Raw genomic sequence first — 19,213 nt, forward strand, 5'->3', positions numbered from 1 at the left:
GTACATTGAGTAACTGGGCTGACATAATTTATTATGTTTTCATTATTAAAATCAGGCTTAGGATCCTGGTTTGTATAGTGACTAAATCAGATGTTTACTTACCCTTTTTTTTTAAACATGTTTAATATATTATTCACTGTTACCTCTAGCAAACTTTTTAACTGCATGTTTCCTTTTCTGGTTAATTTCATGTGGTTTAGTCATGCTTTTAATGGCCTTTAGAAGGTCCCTTGGAGTTCTTTAGATAACAAACAAGAAACAATCCCTATGAAAACATCAAAGACTAACATTTCCATTTCTCAGACCTTAACAGCAGGAAGCTTATTAGTCTAACAGCCAGACAGGGTCAGGTTTGCAATATTGTCTTGTCCTCAGCATTTGTATTTTTCAGGAAAAGACTGCAATAAATTGTGCTCCTGTGAAAACAGTTTATTGTAGTTTGTTTGCTGTAGCCTGTGCTATCTCAAGAATGTGAACATGGATAGAGAAAACTAAAACGCATTGAATGCAATTAAACTCAGAAACATTATCTTCAATTAAGGGTGTTTAATCATATATAATAGTACAGCAATTTATATAAACATGACTATACAGAGGATAAAACATATATTTTCTTCAGAAGCCAGATAAGCTCACTTTCTTAAGCTTAAAAATAAGTAGCATATATTTTCAATAAATCTGCTAACACTGTTGGGCAGCTGTTAAATAAACAGAGCTGCCAAGGGTTGCTTGAACAATCTGTGAAGGCAGAACTGATGATTTCAGGATCGGGGAAGAATTTGTTTCAGGGAATATTTAGCACATTCTCCATTATATTAAAATACAGTAAAGTATTTTAAATTCTATTTTTCTGAGGCTGAACAAGATTAGATTATTTTATCACCTCTTGCTAATACTACTTTCAGTAACACATGATTAATATATATAACTTCAGTTATAAAACACCTTTACTATTTTTAAATAGCAAGATAACAACATAGAGTTTGTTTAATTTTGGCAAATTTTCTGTAAATTGCATGTCTTCTATGTTTCACAAAAAGCATGCTAGAAGATATTGATTATATTTTACCTTACTCAGTGCACATTATATAGAGCATTGCTTAAAAAGCCAGCGTAATTTTTTCCTTTCTTAAAGTATTGCACTATTGATTATTAACATTTCTTTTTTTTCCAGCTCAGTTTGTAATCTAATAATGGCTAATTGTTTGCTACACACTAGTTACTCTTTAATGCTTTATTAATAGAGGATTATATTAAAGTAGCATTATATTAGAAAAGTCTATAGGCATTTGTTTCTCAAAATAGGTTATTTTTCTTTGTTTTATTTTTAAAGTTACTTCTTGGGAAAGTAAGACTTTTGCCATGTACAGTACTAGTTTGCATGTGTTCATTTAAATACTAAAAACTGTAGTATGCTCGATCCATATCTGACTGCTAGGTTTCAATTGACAGCTGAGAATTTGTGACTGGACCATGAATCAAAACGGCAGGCATTTATACCCCAGTGCCAGTGAGGATACATTGGGAATTGCTTGGCAAAGGTAACATTTTAATTATTTCCACCCCCTACACCGCCTCTAAAAAAAGTTGCATAGAGCGACAATATCTGTTTTAGTGGGTTTCCAGAGGTATATGTGACAGCATTATGATCAAAATATGTGTTTAACATTTCCCCTAAACTCATTCAGGTTATCTTTCATGTAAGCTGACTTCAGAGGGTCCCTCAGTGTAACACCTGAAATAACATTGTGCTGTCCTATGCAAAGGGTTTGTGAGTTAAAGGAAATACTGATCTCAGGTTTTAAAAATGTCATTTGCACTCGTATTTTTGGGACCTTGGTGGCTAACAGAAAGAAAATGGTACCATTAGAGGTATAGATGAGTATAATAATGAATGGCTGAGGTGGTGATTGCTTTTGGGCAAAGAATACCTATATTATTCAGAGACATTTCTTACCAATTGGCTGTGTAGTTTTAGGTCTAACTAACTATATACCTGAAGGTAAGATATTAACCATCTTATTTTTCAACTAAATAACATTATAATTAGGAATTATTTACAAAAAGAGTTTATTTTTCTATGATTCCCCTGCCTCACCCCCACCAAATTAACCAAACAATAAAGTCCATTAACCTTTGATAAATTATTAAATTACTAGATTTTGCATCTCTTGGTATATAGTGGATTATGGTAACAGCAGAAGGTGTATGTTTATCTAAATAGGCATATAAACAAATCAACATAATTTTGGTACATCAGTTTTCTCCTCTTTCATGTAAAGGATTATCTGCAGCACTCAACAATTAATATGGGTTGTACATGTAAAGTTTGTAGGTTTGGAGCCTACCAGATGAAGTATTAGCCACTCACTCATTAAATAATTTAAAGGGATTTTTTTTTTAATTAATGTGTACATGAAAATATACGTACTTCTGGACAGTGTGAGTATGTGTGTGAGTGTAATATATATGTATTATGTAAAAAATGCCTTTTAATGCATTGTACTGATGGTACTATGTATTAATAGAAGTTTTGGGACTTTTGAGAATCAACTTGGAAGGGAAATTACTGAATTTGAACATTGTGCTGTTTACAAATCTGAAGTTTAATTGTTTATTTATTTTATTTTTTTTCCCCTGAAACAATATTTTAAATTTTAAAGAATTTTGCTGGTAAAAAAAGGCCTTGCCATTTCTTTCCGTATGTATTAAATAGTACAATGGAAAATTAGCTAATGGATTCACCTCATCTCCTCAAGGGCTGTGATTCACATTACAAATCCCACCACTCAGTAATTGCCAGAGTTTTCAATGTACTGCCAGTAGCGAATCCAAACTGACCTTTTATAGCACAGAGGGAGTGATTTATTCTCCCACTACAAAGTGGCATTTTTGGGGGCATTGACAGGTGTTAGAATATTGCATCACAACAAGCTATCTAGAAATATCCTCACACGGTTTTAATCAGTTGTCACTCGAGCCTCCCTTAAGCATTGCCAATTACACTGATTGAAGCACTGTCCTAGAGTCTGCTGAATTCTGATTTTCAGTACCATCACACAACACCCTGGGCATAAATTGGGAAAAGAAAGGAAAAGTGGGGGAATGCATTTCTGTGTGATGATCAAGAGAATTTTAGTGGTGAACAAAAGCCTGCTCCATGATCCATTTGCTGTTATAGTCCACACTGCTTTGCAGATCACTCCCAGAGTGCTGCCTGCCACTGTGGCCCTACCAACGTACATCAGCACTGCCAGAAGAGCTTGGGCACAAATTCTGCCATGGGCATTTCATTAGAGGCCCAAGGTATGACACTTGCTCTTGGATTACAGCCTCGAAGAACAAGGAAAAACCATTCTGCCTAGGCAGATGGCTTTTAGTTGCTGGTTTTGAAATATGACACTCTTCAAATCCCACAGACATGAGGACCTAAGAAGAGAAATTATACCTGCTTAGGCTAAGAAGCAGTGTACCTTTCTAACACTAAAATGAATGCTAAAAAATGATAACATATTGCAAAAGTAATTGTCACAGGTTGGTGAAGAAATATATCCCAGTCCAGACAAATTTCTGTAACTCCAAATCGTTTGATAAATGCTTGATTATGGGATTTCCTTAGATCTGCAGATCTCATTTTGATTGTCCTCATTCTCACCTTTTACATCAGGTTAAGTATACTGATTTTTCAGAAGTATTATTGACAACAGGCAGCTGAAAAAGTTGGTTCAATGTTAGCTGCCCCATCTCTACAGATGTCAGGTAGCAGAGATGGTCAGGTTGAAAGCTCTGTCATAAACAATTGCTGGTGAAACACACCTTGGAAGTTTTGGGGAAAGTGAATGACAAAAACCTTCTGTTATTTCTGTGTTCTTTGTCTTAGTAATATTTAACACACCTCATGGTAGATACAATGCATAGATTTAAGATTCTGTTTTGTTTTGTTTTATTTTGTTTCCTTAGAAACTTATGTATCTGTTGCCATTTAAAGATTCAGGTATAAGAAAGCAGTGGTCTGTATGTGAAGGCTGAAGTTTGCAGAAGAGAAAAGAATATCAATAATACTAAACAAAAAAGGCCCAACAAGCCACAAAAACTTAGATTACTGATACACCATTTTCTACAAAACTAACAAGACTTGCAGGGAATAGTGATAATAAAAAAATAGATTAATACTCTGCATAGCTGAGTTAAACATTCTGGTATCTTTAATGCAAATACTTACATTAAACATTCAGTGAGCATCTTAAAAAACATAAAATAAAATGGAAAAAAGTACTCCAGTTATTTGGTGAAGTATTTAGAAAACTAATTTTTATTTTTCTCCTCATACCCAAACAATCAACAATTTTTGTTTGGGTTGGTTGATTTTTTGATTGCTTACTTAGAACATTTATGGTACATATTTGGTCTTTATATAACTTTTTATACTTCTCTTTAAATGTAATTTATTGTGTCTGCTGAACTTTGAATACCATTTAAACACATCAATAGAAATAAATTCTTTTATGATCATTTAGGTAATTTTTTTGGTGTAAATGTGAAGAAGATTCTCAAAGCCATTAAAAAACCCCCAATCTTTATTTTTTTTGGTAACCACAGTTCTGTTTTCATTGAGACAGAAGGCAAGGGAAAGCTGTGAAAATCTGTAAGGCTCATTTAGGAAAATACAGTCTCAGTCACTACGTGAGGGCAAGAGTGTGTGCAGAAAGTACACTTAAGAAATGAGCGAGAGTGACAAAAAGTGTGGGTGTGCGTGTGAGGCTGATAGTATGAGTTTGATCCCAAATCAAAGCCACTCATTGCACCATGGATGGTATTTACAGCATAAATACTCATAAAAGCTGGCATGACGGGTCTCTCCTAGACCATGGGGAGTATTTGCAAGTCTTCCACAGACTGCTAGCAACTTTTCATTGCCAAAGTGCATATTTCAACTCAGCTATTGACAAATGTGTTTTTATTTATATTAATTCTTTTAACAATCATTCTGCATGAACTGCTTAACATTACCTTTACCCAGGCAAATGGACTAGGCTAGAATTTCATGCTTCCATTCTGTTATCTTGACACATCAGCAGAGTACAACAGCTGGCTCATTCCTGGAAATGCTGAGGGGAGCTCTGTTCTCAGAGTGCTGAATTTCTTTCTCAGCTGTAGCTGAGGGATATTCAGCATTCCAGGCTTCATTAGTCCCCCCCACCCCTGCTCAGCACCACTATGTGTTTATGATAACAGTACTGATAAGGCAATCAAATGGGATAATCTGATTTGTGAAAGAAGTCAGAGGGGAATTGAGAATGGGTGCATATTGTTATTTTAGCACAATATCTTGTACATGCTTGGTATTGAGAAAACATATAGCTAAAATTACACAGCCAGCAGCGTGTCTGTGGAAGCATATTTTGGCAAACACAGACACCTGTTTGAGCAGTAGTTCATACACTCTGACCTGTGTCCCTCCCTCATTCCTCTCCCCAGCAATGGTTTGGAATAAAAGTGCTACTTCATTACAATTTAAGAACAAAAAAGCTGAAGTTTTCTGACTGTAAAAATATTCACAGAGAAAAAATATACTGATTTCTTATTTTTATCAATTTAAATTGCTAATTCTAATAGTTTTGCCCAACTCTGTAATGCAGAAAGATGTGCAGAACATTGTTTCCTCCACATCCAGGCAAATATCTTCTGAACACTTCCTAAGAAATTAGTTGTATTCAAGCCAGACTTGCATGCTGCCATCCCACAGGAAATGGGTCAGCAATCCATTAGGATGCCATTAGATAATCTAATTTGGAGCTTAATCTCTAAATTAACCATGCCCCATACTTGAAGCATACTTGAGAGAAAGAAAAAAGTTTATGTTAGAATCGATAGGGGAGCCGAAGCGTGAAGAAGGCTGTTTGTTTTTTCTGTAGCTGTGGTCACGTCTCAAGCCGTCTGGTAACCAGGAGAAACCAGACATGATGTAATTCCAGATTGAACTTGAACTTCAGGGACTTAGAATGGGGGAACAATGGACCATAGGAATCAATAATGTCCATTTTCCACATGATTATGTTTGGAGCTTTAAGTTAAACTTTATGGGAGAAGCAACAAGAACAGCAGCGTGACCAAAATTAATGAGTTGATCTAGAAGCAAGATGTTAAAATAAAGAAAACTACTTCAGTAATAATTTTTGAGCAGCACTACAGATTCCAGCAGGATTAGAAAAGTTCTTGCTCTGCAGTGAACTGGTTGCCTGTTCTGAGATCTCTTTGTTCGCTTAGGTGGGACAAACTTAATCTTATGTTTCCTGTCAGATGATTTTTGGCAGCTGCTAGGGAAGGAGGAGCATATTATAGAGAATTCCCTAGTGTAAACTGTATCTTTAACCCCTTGGGTACTCCAGCTTTCTACTTCTTTATCATTTTACCTTCAATTTCTTGTTTTGAATCAGTAGACTGATTTGTTTGGTTTTTTTTTTTTTTGCTTGTTTATCTGTTTGGTAAAGTTAGGATAGTCTGCATTATTATTTAGTCATTCTAATTTGATAAACTTGCAATTATATATTTTTTTTTAAATGCTAAGGCAAAAATTCTAATGGTATGAAATGGAAATAGTAATATTTGGGAAAAGAAAAAGGTAGTGCAGGTGTGTAAAGTTGAGAGTCAGTTTTTCATAGGCAGCCCAGTGGACTCTGGGAACCAAGCACGTGTTCTCCATGGTTTGGCTTGACTTGGTCACAGCCTTCTCTGTGCATGTTTGAGACCCTTTGTTAGCAATATTCCTGCATCAAATTCTCATACATGAATGGTCCAGAGCACAGCATGGACATGCACCCTTTCTCTGGCCCTTCCTCTGTTGTGGATATTCTTTGTTAGTAATGGGCTCTTGTAGCCTCTTCCCTACCTTTGCATACATTTTTGTGTTACACTGCCATGAAAAGAAGTCTGCAGGGAGTAGAATAAATGGTATTCCTATAGGAGGTTTCCCTTTTCCCTCCTGTGGGCATAAATTGGTAAGACTCTTAACTCTTCCATCTGCTAGATGGGTGGTATGTGCCTGCTAAACTGTGAAAGTAATCCTAAACTAACCTGGGCTACACTTAATACATCTCTTTAAACAAATGCTCAACTTGGAGGTGAAATTTGGCAGCTGTTTACCTATGGATGCTAGCTCAGAATGGTAACAAAAGTACCCCACTAAATAGATGTTGGAAGAATGGTTATTCTTTTGGCAGAAATGCAGAAGTGGGAATTTAGCCAGGGCACTGAGGGTAGCTAAATTGCCTTTCCAAATCCATATCCATTTTCATATCCAAGTAATTTTAAACTATAAAAGTCCCTGTATTTGTGTGAGAAAGCACTTACTACAAAGATAGATGTGCCTTGATTGGTGGCTTGCTATTGTCAATTCACTCAACATTGAAGGTATTTCTGCCTTTTCCATCCAAAGACTGAGTTTCCAGGATCTTCTCTACCTTTTGTAAGCTAGTGAGCTCATGTACATGATAGTAATGCTGCAAGAAGGAAATACTGCTTTAGATGTACTTTCTGAATGGCAAAATACTCTTACTGAAAGAAAGAAGGCATTAACTGTTGGAAAATAAGAATCTGAAAGACCTCCACATTTACTCAGGTCAGATTAGATTTACTTTTTATTGCATTTAGTTAATTGCATAACATTATTATATTCTTTATGTTATTATAACCTCCAAAGTGGACTGTATATACATGTAATGTAAGCATTACTTGTGGTCCATTCCAGTAATATTTTAATCAGAGATTCTTGAAACAGCAATTATTATCTTTAAGAGGAAATCATGGCAGAAATCTTGATTGAATTAACATCTGGAAACTGTAATGGAAAGTGTAATAGAGAATGTTAACCCTGTAGGATGCTTGAAGAATTTTCCTTTGCTGTTTTATTGCATTTGAAAAGATAAAAACATTATACTTCCTATGGACAGAGAGAGAACTGATGACTGTATAATGTACCTAATAGTCTAGCTGTGGTAAAGAGAAAACTGCTACCAGTAGTGAAATTACTCAAAAGTGTAGTGCTTCAGGAAGGTGCTCCTGCAACAAAGATGGATCCTAATCTCACAAAAGACTCACACAGTGCTTGTCATGTAATTTTCTTCAAAACTTAGCCTTGAGCAGTTTTTTTAGGTCTCACTTCATGTTTCAATGGAAAGACATTTATATCATAACTTCTGTCAACAAATGGATAACAGATTTGCTCAGGAGTAGTAAGCTGGAGTGTGGGGTAGGCCTGCATTATTCCACTCATACAATACAAAATTTCTTATCTGAAGGAGAAGCCATGTGGGCTTCCTATTAATTTCTACAAGGACAACCACCTTGTTTCTGTCTTGGGCAATGGAAAGAATTTTTGCTTCCCTGGCTGAGGTGCTTATTGGACAGAGGCAGAGTACTGCCTCTGGTTTTGTGAAACAAAACAGGGGGACCTTGCTCTTCTGGGCAGTTGGTCTTGCTTGGCTTCATACCAGGGTGTTGGCAAACTACAAAGCAGAGAGTGGCTCATAGGGTAGCTGAAAGTCCAGCTAAATTTGCCATAAATGTAAAGGGAGGTCATGGGAATATTGGATAGACAGCCACACACATGTAGCTTAGCAGAGCCCGTGCTGTGTGTTTGGTTATTCACAGTTGTGTTCTCAGAGCTCTGTTCGTTAACTAGGGCTGTTTTCCTCAGTGGCTTTCATTCAGTTTTCTTCCTTTGTCTTCTGCCTCTGGTGCCTGCACTGGGGTGGCCCAAGATAGAGTTATGTCCTAGTAACTCTGGTATTAGAGTTACTAATACTAGAGTAACTGTAGTCAATAACCTGTAGTATGATAACGTTATTTGCTAAACTACAACCAGAACTCATCAAGCCTTGAAAACAATGGCTTAGGAAATGCCAGCAAACAGAGGCAATGGGCCATTCTTCCCAGACTGTGCCCAGTGTGTGTTTAGACCAGGACTTCAGCTGCCCCCAGGGCTGTGGAAGTGCTGGCTGTTCCAGCCCTGCAGGCAGACAGTGTGTGGCTGGTCCCACAGGTGCTCTGCTGCCTGCACCGCCATCTCTGGCAAAAGGCTTGGTGTGAGCAGCACAGGGGGCTCTGAAACCCCTGTGGGATGTACACAGTGTTAACATGGGAGGTGTACGACTCCCTCAGGGTCCACAAATAGAAATGACAAATTTCTTGCAGTCTGCATTTTTGTCATGGTCATAATACAAGGTGGGAGGCTTAAAAGGTTTAAATAAACACCTGTATTAAACTGGTAGGTCATATGGCAACAACAGTCATATTAGGAGCTTGTTACAACTTATTTTTGTTGGGCAGTTTCCATAGAAATCAAGATCTCTGTCTGCTGTTTGAAGCAGCAGATAAAATTTTCCCTGCAAATAGTAATTTGCTTTTAGTCAGCACTGACTTGTTTCTTTCACCCGCTGTTGTCACTAGAAGGCTGGCAACTTTAAAACAAAGCAAAAAGTCAAAACTGTATTTATCCAATCATTGAAGTGCACTATAAATCTTCAGAAAGATAACCTGGAGTCAGTGTGTTTAACCTTTGCCACAGAAATTTTTTAAATAGAGTGTTAACCTCAAACAAAATTTATATTCTTTGAGTTAATGTTGTATTTTTTTGAAGTCACTAAACACTGTAAATCCCATGTAACAGGACAGCAAAGAACTGTACATTGTAAAACATATATTTAGACAAATCCCAAGAAAACAAATCTGCTTGGCTCTTTATTTTTTTATTACTAGTTCTTATTTTTACAAATTCACATGCTTGGAAGCAATTTTCTTTGTGCCAGTTATTTCAGAATTTACTTCTTAACATCACTGAAATCTAAAGTGTAAGGAACAAAAAATGGATTTGAAAACAAATTGTGAAGGAAGATAAAGAAACAATTAAGCCTCCTAAATGAAATTCTGGTATTGATTTTTTTAAAAATTTTTTTGGAACATATTCTTTTCATTATATCATCTTGGAAAAATCTTTCATGCTTAACAAGGTTTAAGTCTTTTTGAGTGCTCCAAGATTTGTGGTGTAACTGTGATTTTTAAATTTTAAAAGGGTTTTTATTTTCATCCAACAGCAGATTTTTTTTTAATAGTCAGTAGAATTAAAACAACAACAAAAAATTAGGTGTATTAGCTGGTCTTACATTATGAAAACTATATTTTTTTAAAAAAAATTTGAAAAGGTTAAAACTCTGCAGGTTTTTAGGTGTCCTTCAGGAATATATCCAATTAAAGAAAAAACCCAACAGCCTTAATGAATAGTGTTTGTACTTCAGGCATTGAAAACATTAAGATATTAATATTTATTTTATTTTCTTCATGAAATAATACTAGTCCTTATTCTTTGGGAACATGGCCATCATTGAAACAAGCAAGTCAGGAGCTACTCCCACTTTTTTGTGTGTGTAAAGCATAGCACTTGAAAATAATTGCTAGGAGTTAAAATAGTTAATTAGCAGGTTTAGAGAGGTAAGTATTTTCAAACAGAAGTACATGACAGAAGATGTTAGTAATTTTGTTTTAATATGAAAGGCCTGAGAAACATGTCCCTTGGAATTTACAAAATAAGTTAACCACTTTCCAGCAACTGAAATGATCACAAATGGCTGCCAAACGAAATGTAATTATGTCATGAACATTTGAAATAAGTAAAAAGGATCTATTTTCCTCATTATACTTGATGCCACAAAAGTGCATCTGCTTGTTCAAGGAGAAAGCAGTGAAGAAATGGGACAAAAAATATGGAGGGAAGAAAACTTTTTGCCTCTACAGTACACATGTTGAAGATCTTCAGATGTGTTATCAAGATGCTTGTTGGTCTAATGCCAAAATGTAGTTCCAAGTAAGCACTTATGTTTGTGATAAACACTAGAAAAGCTCAATACAATAAATGCAGAGGAAGGTGTGTTTGCATGCTGTATGCCCAGTGTTGCAATTTTGGCTTTTTGGCAATGATGCCGACTTAATGACACTGCTTTCCTTCTGAATAAACATGGCAAAACTTTCTTTGAAGTCATAGAATCATATAGCTTAGGATTGTTTGGTTTGGACTTCTGTGTTGCCAGAACCACATCTAAGAAAAGGGCTGCTCAGGCTGCTGGGTACTGAATGCCAGCAGCTGAGACTGTCTTTGAGTATCCATCCTCAAGTACTACTTATTGGCGCCTGGTGAACCTGTGAATGCTGTTGGGACTTCAGCTGCTCAGTGACAGTTCTTTTGTAATGATGACTTCAGTTCCAAAGTCATTCAATCATCCTTGAAAATATTTTCTTTCTCAGAGGCTTGTTGAAAAAAATATGATATTTGCTGTTACCCTCAATTCACAGCTACCCTTGGCTGCAAGTCTTTAGATTATTGGATCCTGTGTTAGCTGGTGTTCCTGAGACTCACATTCTTAGGGAATTTTTTTTAAAAGCAGGTATTTTGAACATAAAAAGTCCTCTTATGGGCATCCATGCATCTTGGGATGGTGACAAGATAAACTGCTGTGTTGCAAGAGGGGAGGAAATCTCACAGGATGCTGATTCTCTGAACCTTTATACTATATTCTTGAAAAAAGAACACAACACCTGTACCCTGTGGTATATTTCACCAGCTCTTAAATGACATCCATTACACTATATAGTGTCACTTTAGTTGTGCCTGCTGTACATATTTGTGTCTGACATTTGTGGGGATTTTCATAAACAGACCGCTTAGTGTAACTCAGGACTCACACAACCTGCTACAGAGTTCAACACAATCATTTTTCTTTCAAAACAACTCACACTTTCACAAAGAAAACTAGGAAGTAGAGAATCTCAAGTTGCATTTTGCTTCCAGTTTTATCTTAAGTAGTGTTATTATTAATGAATATTAGCTGGACCTTGATTCAAATGCATTGTATACATGTTTAATTTGTGTTTTTCTTCTCTCTCTCTTTCTCTCCCTCCTTGTCTCTTTCCCCTTTTCAACAGTCCTGGTACCTGGGCTAGCTTGGTTCCTTTCCAAGTATCAAACAGAACACCGATCCTGCCGACAAATGTCCCAAATTATGGTTTGAACATAATTGGAGAGCCTTTCCTTCAAGCAGAAACGAGCAACTGATGGAAACAAAATTAAAAACAAAATAAATTAGAAAAAAAAAAAAAAAAAAAAAAAAAAAAAAAGAAAAAAGAAAAGAAGACAGTATGAGAGAAGAACCTGAAGAAAAGAAAGAAGAACAAAAATAGACCAGCAATTGCAGCTCTTACAATCACTAATTCCCTTATGGTTGAAACTGAAATGATAAACAAAGGGTCGATGATATTTCACTGATGGGTAGAATGCAGCTCCTCCTAAGTAGCCTTTGTTATATGAAGTCCGCTGGGAAATAGATGTTCTGTCTCCGACAATATATTTTAACTGACTTTCTAGATGCCTTAATATTTGCATGATAAGCTAGTTCTATTGGTTTAGTATTCCTGTTTACGCATGAGATCACTATTCCTGGTTATCTCACAAAACAAAGGCTAGGCAGCAACAGCAGAGCTGCAGGAGGACGAGGGCCGTGAGCCAGCTGTTTTCTCAGCAGTCTGATTTCTAAATGTTTTTAAAATAAGCTCTGTAGCCTTTAGTTATCAGTATGGATTTATTAAACTTTGGCCCTTAATTCAGCCTTTTTTTAGTGTGTTATGCCGTTTGAAATTTTCAATCAGTATGAACACACAGGCTCTATGGAAGAAATGCCTCTATGCAGGTAAAAGTGTTATCTTCTCATGCAACAGTAAAAAAAGAAAAGGAAAAAAGTGACATTTTTCCCCACTAAGGAAACACTTACAGAGGCAAGTGCAATTTAAAAATCGTATCTAAGAGGTCATCACTATAAGTCCTTCAGCCCTTGGACTCTAAATTGAGGGGATTAAAAATAAAAATAAAAAATTACTTTGAACAAACTTATTTTTCCCCTCAGTTTTTGAGGGCATTAAAAGGCATTAAGTCAAGACAAATCACGTCCTTGAGAATAAGAAATCAATGGAAACACAGCACTTATGTTGGTTTAGCTGCTGCCTCTGCAGAGGGGTAGGATTTATTTATTTAAAGTTACTTGTTGCATCAAGAACCCATAGGGTTTACATGTTTCTGTAAAATCTACATCATAGAGACAAAGACATAGGCAAATCCATGTCACAAGGGCAAAGCTTACCGTTTACAAACTGGTAATACCAGGATGGGGATATGTTGTATTTAAATAATGCACTCTTAATGTAAGTCTAATTACAGGGTGCTGTAAACTTGCATGGTGCTTTCAGAAGTTAGCCTTGTTCAACAATTTTCACATATTGACAGAAATATAATGTGCATGGGCAGACATTTTGCCTCTATGTCTCTTTAAAAATTTAAAATACTCTTTCCAGTAATCCTAATTTGCACGAAGATATAATGTCCACATTACGTGCCTTGCCTTGAAATCTAGAAAATGGAAAAAAAAAACAAAAAAAAGAAAAAAAAACTACAAAAAAATTGACATCACTACACTTGTTTTGCTGCATTTATTATAATTTTAAATCTTTACCATTTTTATGACAAAATATTTTGTACTCCAGATGCGAAAAATGTGTGACATCATGGATTTTTTAGACAGTTATACCTTTATCTCACATTTATAAAGCATATTGTGGCTGTGTATAGTTGCCGCTTAAGAATTGTAATCGACCAGCAATATTTTCAGTATTTTGGTGTTTTTTCTATTAACCTTTCATGTTTTTCATCTTCCAATTAATATTGGGGGGAGGGGATACAAATTTATACGAATTATGCAATACCAAGTTTTGCCTATGTAGGTAGTGCTTTTAGCTGTATTGGTTATTATAGGTAAGTACACAGATTTAAAAAAAAAAAAAAAAAAAAATGTATGCTTTTTTTTGTTTGTTTTAATTGACCAAAGTGGGTACTGCTATTTTTGCAGTGTGATGAGGTCCTTTTCTGTACTGAGAGGTGGACAGGGGATTTTTTTTTTATACATACATATATATATATTCTGGGGTGGGGGGGAGGATTTTTAACACTTTACAGTGTAGCTGTGAAGCAGTGCACCCTTAGCCAGGCAAGGGCTGCAAAGCAACTGTTCTGCCTACTGTGACAAAGTTTCAAATCGGTTCCCTCTTTTTAACTTCCCACCTGGGGTGCAAGCTGAAATCATTTCTGGATTTAAAAAATAAATAATTAATTCTGTTGGAGGCAGACTTGACTTGAGGAAATTGTTTTACTTCAAGGTTTTTTTTCATGGGAAAGTGAGACAGACAGAGAAAGAGGTCAAGACCCACAGTGAGATGAAGCCTTTTCCATTCTGGCAAAGATTGTGCATCTTGAAGTGTTCATGCTAGAAAATTTAGTTTTTAGCTCAGAATGTCAAAGACATTCACTTTGTCTAGGAAATGCAAGTACAGGGCCAAAATCTTTGCTGGCATAATTCCACTGACTCCAGTGGACTTGAGCTGCTCAAGCAAAGAATTTGCCCCCCTTATCCTGCTTGACTTTTTTCCTGAACATAATATTTTTTATATATTCCACTCCCCTCTTGCCCCACCAAGTTTCTCAATTCAGCATTTGAATCACAATTTTCAGCCTGTTTGGGCCATGTTAGAAGTTTGCAGTCTTCTCATAGAGCAGATCAGATGGAGACCTCTGGGGTGCAGTGGAGAAGGAGTTTCTTTATGCAAGGAATTAGACCACGGTGGAAATAAAATTGTGTTTCTGGAAAAATCCCATTTTGGAGACCAGTAGTGGACCTATTGCTGGTGACCTCCTACCCACAAGGGATCTTTGAAATGTATGGTTCAGCACAGGGTGAAGTTTTCTTTAAAGCACAGTCTTCTATTAGGGTGAAAGCAGAGGAACATGTAGTCACGTGGATGGGAAAATTCATCTCTTTGCAGTTGTCTCTGTGTTTTAGTGGTTTTCCTACCCTGGAGCAGTCCCAGAGGCCCAGCTCCAGCAGCAGCCATCCCAATCAGCACTGGTCAGGGGCATGCCACCATCAGTCCCTTCTGGCTGCTGCTGTGGTTAAGAGCAATAGTGGTGGCACATCCCCGGTCTCCAGGAGGAGAGAGTGTGTATGCAGGGCTTGAATGGCTACAGGGACAGGAATTGTAGCAAAATAAACCTCTGAGATCTAGCCAAACTAAAAACAAACAAACAAACAAACAAACAAACAAACAAACAAAATTTAAAAAGAGGAAGAAAAAAAGAAAAAGAAGACATAGATGCAAACAGAAATGCGGGGTTCCTGCAGTAAGTCAATTTGTTTGCTAAGCACATGGCAAAGTCTGCAAGACCCAAGCACAGTGCCTCAGGCTCTGGCCTGGGAAAACAAAGTGTTGTGCTGTCCTTTACACATGTCATGATACAGAGCAGTTTGGGAGGAGAGCTGTGCATGTCCTTCATTAGTTCAATTAATAAGGTGTTCCCTGGAAGCTTTTAATAGTACATTGGGACAAAACTGGAAAAAGTTCAAGCTTCAACATGAAATATGCAGAATGGTGGATATTCCTTCCCCTTTGTAGGAAGATAGATGCCCTTAACAGAGCTTTTTTTTTTTTTTTTTTTTTTTTTTTTGGTCTGGCCTCCTGTATGAAAAAAAGCTGAGCTTGATGATGCAATTTTTTACAGAAGTAAACTCCTTCTTTAAACTGTTATTCAGCAACTGTGGGTTTTTGTCACCTGCCTCTCTAATAGAAAAGCCTGCTTGGAAGATAATGAACTTTTCATTTACTGTATGCTTGGTTTTAGGTTGGCTTTGTTGGTTGTTTTTGTTTTTTAGGCTCAGCAGTCAAAAGATTAAGATAAGATTGAGAACTCAAATCCAGTCTCTGGCCTCCTCCTTCACCAGGAAGTGTATTCTGACTAAATCGAGCCACCCCGTTCTATGTGCACTGTTCTGCCTTTATTAAGTTGCTTTGCAGCCCTGGCCTCATGGCTGTGCCACTGAAGTGTGTTTCCCCTGGAGTGACATGAACGCTTGAGGCTTGACTAAGAAAAAAAAAAAAAGGCAGTGAAGGAGACTGTACATAAAGACATGGCAAAAATATTAATTATAGCAATATAGTTGTGGGGTGATGTTCAGGTGGGCAGCTCCATTGAAAATATGTGAATGAGTTTGTGAAGCTGCAAGTAGCAAGAAGAAAGGATGATCTTCTGAATAAACCGCCTACCTTGTAGACAGTAATTTGTACACTGTATAGTTTTGTTAAGAATTTTTTTTTTTTAATTAAAATACCCTTGTTTGTAAAGCTAACTTTTTAACAATTATAATGGAAACGTGTTTCCATTTTTAAACAAGAATATTCTTTGTTTAGAAACTGGACTTGGGTTAAAACTCTCCAGCTTCTTAATTTATGTATTAAAAAAGAATCTGTCCATGTTAGGAGTTATTTCGCAGATTTCCTGTGCTTGAAAAGCATAGGTTACTAATCCTTTAAAAATGTAAATGGAGAAAAGTTATATTTTATGAAGGTTATTTTGTTGTATCTAGTATTGGAAAAGTTGGTTTTCAGAGCATTTCAAAATGTTGGAAGCACCACTGTCTTTTTTATTAGTATATATGGCCTTTAGCAAAACTTTTTGTGATTGTTACATGATGGTATTTAAGATTAGGTTCACGGAGCTATTCAGGATAGGCAGAGAGCTAAAACAGTACTTAAGTCTCACACAGCTGTGTCCTCAGGGAGCAGAATTTTGGATTTGCAACTTGTAGCTTCATAAGGACTTAATGAAAGAGATTGCACAAAGACATCTGTGACACCGGAGTGTGTTCTGTATCTAAAACTAAATTATATGTACTGTGTGAGATTATGAAGGCTGCAGAAAGTTATCCCATATTCAGTGTACAGTTTTCACTTGTAATGAAAAAACTCTCTAATGTTGCTGGCAGTAAGGCCCCAAGCATGACATCCTTTATGGTTTACATGATCCTGTCAAGGTCTTTTGTTAACGCTAACAAGCTGTATGCTCCTGGATTTTTTAATTGGGTTTATATAGAAAACTTATTTTAAAAAAAGAGTAAAATCCTATGCCAGCAAATCAAGTTAAACAGGAAAGGCTCAAAGCTGAATGTTCTTCTCCATGCTGAAGGAGCCGAAAACTGCCTCCTTCTTATTTGCACTTTCTGCTAGTTCCCCAGTTTTATTAGTTCCTCAAAAGTGTGTGGGTGTAGTGGAGCACTGCAGTTGGAGGATAACATGGACCACTGATTTTGCCCTTTAACCCTGCACAATGACCTTTGCATCAGCCAAACTTATTGCCATGACAACTCTTTGTACTGTTTCCATGCCACAGCTCTGTTGGTCACGTTGTCAATAGTAAAGGGGACAAGTTGGAGACGGTCAATTTTTACATTTTTTTTTTGTTGCAATTTTTTCTTCAATGGTTGTAAGTAGTTGTTTGGTTTTTTTTTATGATAAAAGGGTTCACTAGTTAGTACTCTTTAGAAATATCTGTGTGTTGCAATTCAGATGTATGTTGAATTTGTGAAAAGGGCTTCAGTGCCACTAGCATCATGATATCCTAGAATAAGCCTTTGATATTTTCATTGCATGATACCATAACAGTAAACAAAAGGTGGCCTAAATGAATGGAGAGCAGTGTGAGCTAGTGACACTAAAGCCAGTCTTTGTATTACTGTATTTTTGACAGAATGATTTTGAAAACTGTGCTACAGGGACTGATGTGGCAAATGTATCTCTATATGCAGAAGGAAGTTTTTTAAGAAGTATGGCTTATTATGCATTTTTCATTGAGGGCATTGAAGTTGCATGGACTGATAGAAGTTGATGCAAAATGAGAAAGAAACAAAAACCAGCAAAATGTTTACCAAAAAACTCAAACAAATGAGCAGTGCCTGTTCAATTTCACAGTCTCTGTTGAGTTCAGTTGTAAATATGTTTCAGATAACATTTTCTTCAAAAATAATCTCTACAACATTGTAGAATGTGAGGGGTTCCTCAATCCCAGGCATAGGCTTCTCAAGAGCTGCATTAGATTATGTCTTCATCAAGCTGTTAATTTGTGCTTATATCACATAGAACTTCTAGTAATCTGGGAAGAGGCACCCCATCTCAATGATATTTCTCTGAGAAAACTTTTGTAGGGCTGTGTGTTTCTTTAGATACATTTAGTACAACTGTAGGTGACAAGTAGTCAGTTATTGCTTGCTAGCTACATACCAGGGTTGATCCATTTTAAAACTTTTGGCATTTTTTCCCATACTGTAGGCCATAAATCCTGAAGGTTACATTTTAATTAAAAAGAAGGTGCGTGCAGAGTCTTTGTGTAATGAACCTTCACTAGTAGGATGCATTACAGTACAACTACTATATTTTGGAATTAGGGCCCTCTGGCATCAGACCTGATTTCAGCCTGAGTGTTAACAAAGGTTTTTATTGTGCCTGGTTGGAGGATAAAGTGTTCTTTCTGGTACTTTTTTTTTTTTTAGGTTACAAATGAGCTCAACTGCCACAAGTTTTAAACTGGTGTAAATCAAGCTTGACTTAATGTGATTGTTACTGTTATATCCAGCCTATACTGCTAGCAGCTGCTCATACTGCAGTCAATTACTGGAAGCGGATATATTTCCTATGCAAAAACTGTTTAAACAATAAAAATGAGCTATGCTACAGACCTGGCCTTACGTTTTCTTTTCCGTCTCTAAGAGCTGTAATTGGTAATTTCTTAGAAACAAACCTTAAACCTTGTAGCTTGATAGCATGGCACAACTTATGGAGTTCTGCGTCTACCTAGTTTAGATTTAACTTTTTTTTTTGCTCATATTTGGGCTTAGTTTACACTGAAAAAGGAGGAGAACAAGAAAAAAAGGAGATACAACCAGGTAATCACCTCAATTTAAATTTTACATTTAGTTTTCATCATCGTGTTCCACCAACCCTAGTAATTAACACAGGTGAAAAATACAGGTGATTTTGATGCCGTGCTGGTTTTTGCTTTTATATATTCTTCACATATATTTGTAGCTCTGTAGCTTATTATTATATAACTATATAGATTCGTACTAGTAGATTCCTATTGTGTTTGACAGAAAGACAAACCACATCCATAGGCCCCATCCTATCTTCTGAAAATCAAGGTCAAGAGACTCTCCCACAAACAATTAGCAGGGAAAGGGGGGCTTCAAAAGAGGGGAGAACCAAGAAGAGGAATTGCCTCAACACCTGTGTTTCTAAC

The 19,213-nt window shown here is 36.5% G+C and overlaps 1 protein-coding gene across 9 annotated transcripts in view; it reads left to right on the forward strand.

Annotated features, from left to right (window-relative positions):
- Window positions 1-18,650, forward strand: part of NFIB (nuclear factor I B) — a 168,682-nt gene extending 150,032 nt beyond the window's left edge. For 5 of the 9 annotated variants that reach the window (XM_056513155.1, XM_056513156.1, XM_056513157.1 and 2 more), the window contains one exon: window positions 11,974-18,650. In XM_056513155.1, coding sequence (XP_056369130.1) covers window positions 11,974-11,991 — 18 coding nt within the window. In that variant the 3' untranslated portion in view covers window positions 11,992-18,650. Of the gene's footprint in view, window positions 1-1,452; window positions 1,542-11,973 lie in introns of all 9 variants that reach the window. The other 4 variants (XM_056513153.1, XM_056513154.1, XM_056513158.1 and 1 more) reach the window with 1 other exon arrangement.
- The last annotated feature ends 563 nt before the right edge of the window (window positions 18,651-19,213 follow it).

The sequence above is a fragment of the Oenanthe melanoleuca genome, chromosome Z (genome assembly GCF_029582105.1).
Source record: "Oenanthe melanoleuca isolate GR-GAL-2019-014 chromosome Z, OMel1.0, whole genome shotgun sequence".
NCBI classification, from domain to species: domain Eukaryota; kingdom Metazoa; phylum Chordata; class Aves; order Passeriformes; family Muscicapidae; genus Oenanthe; species Oenanthe melanoleuca.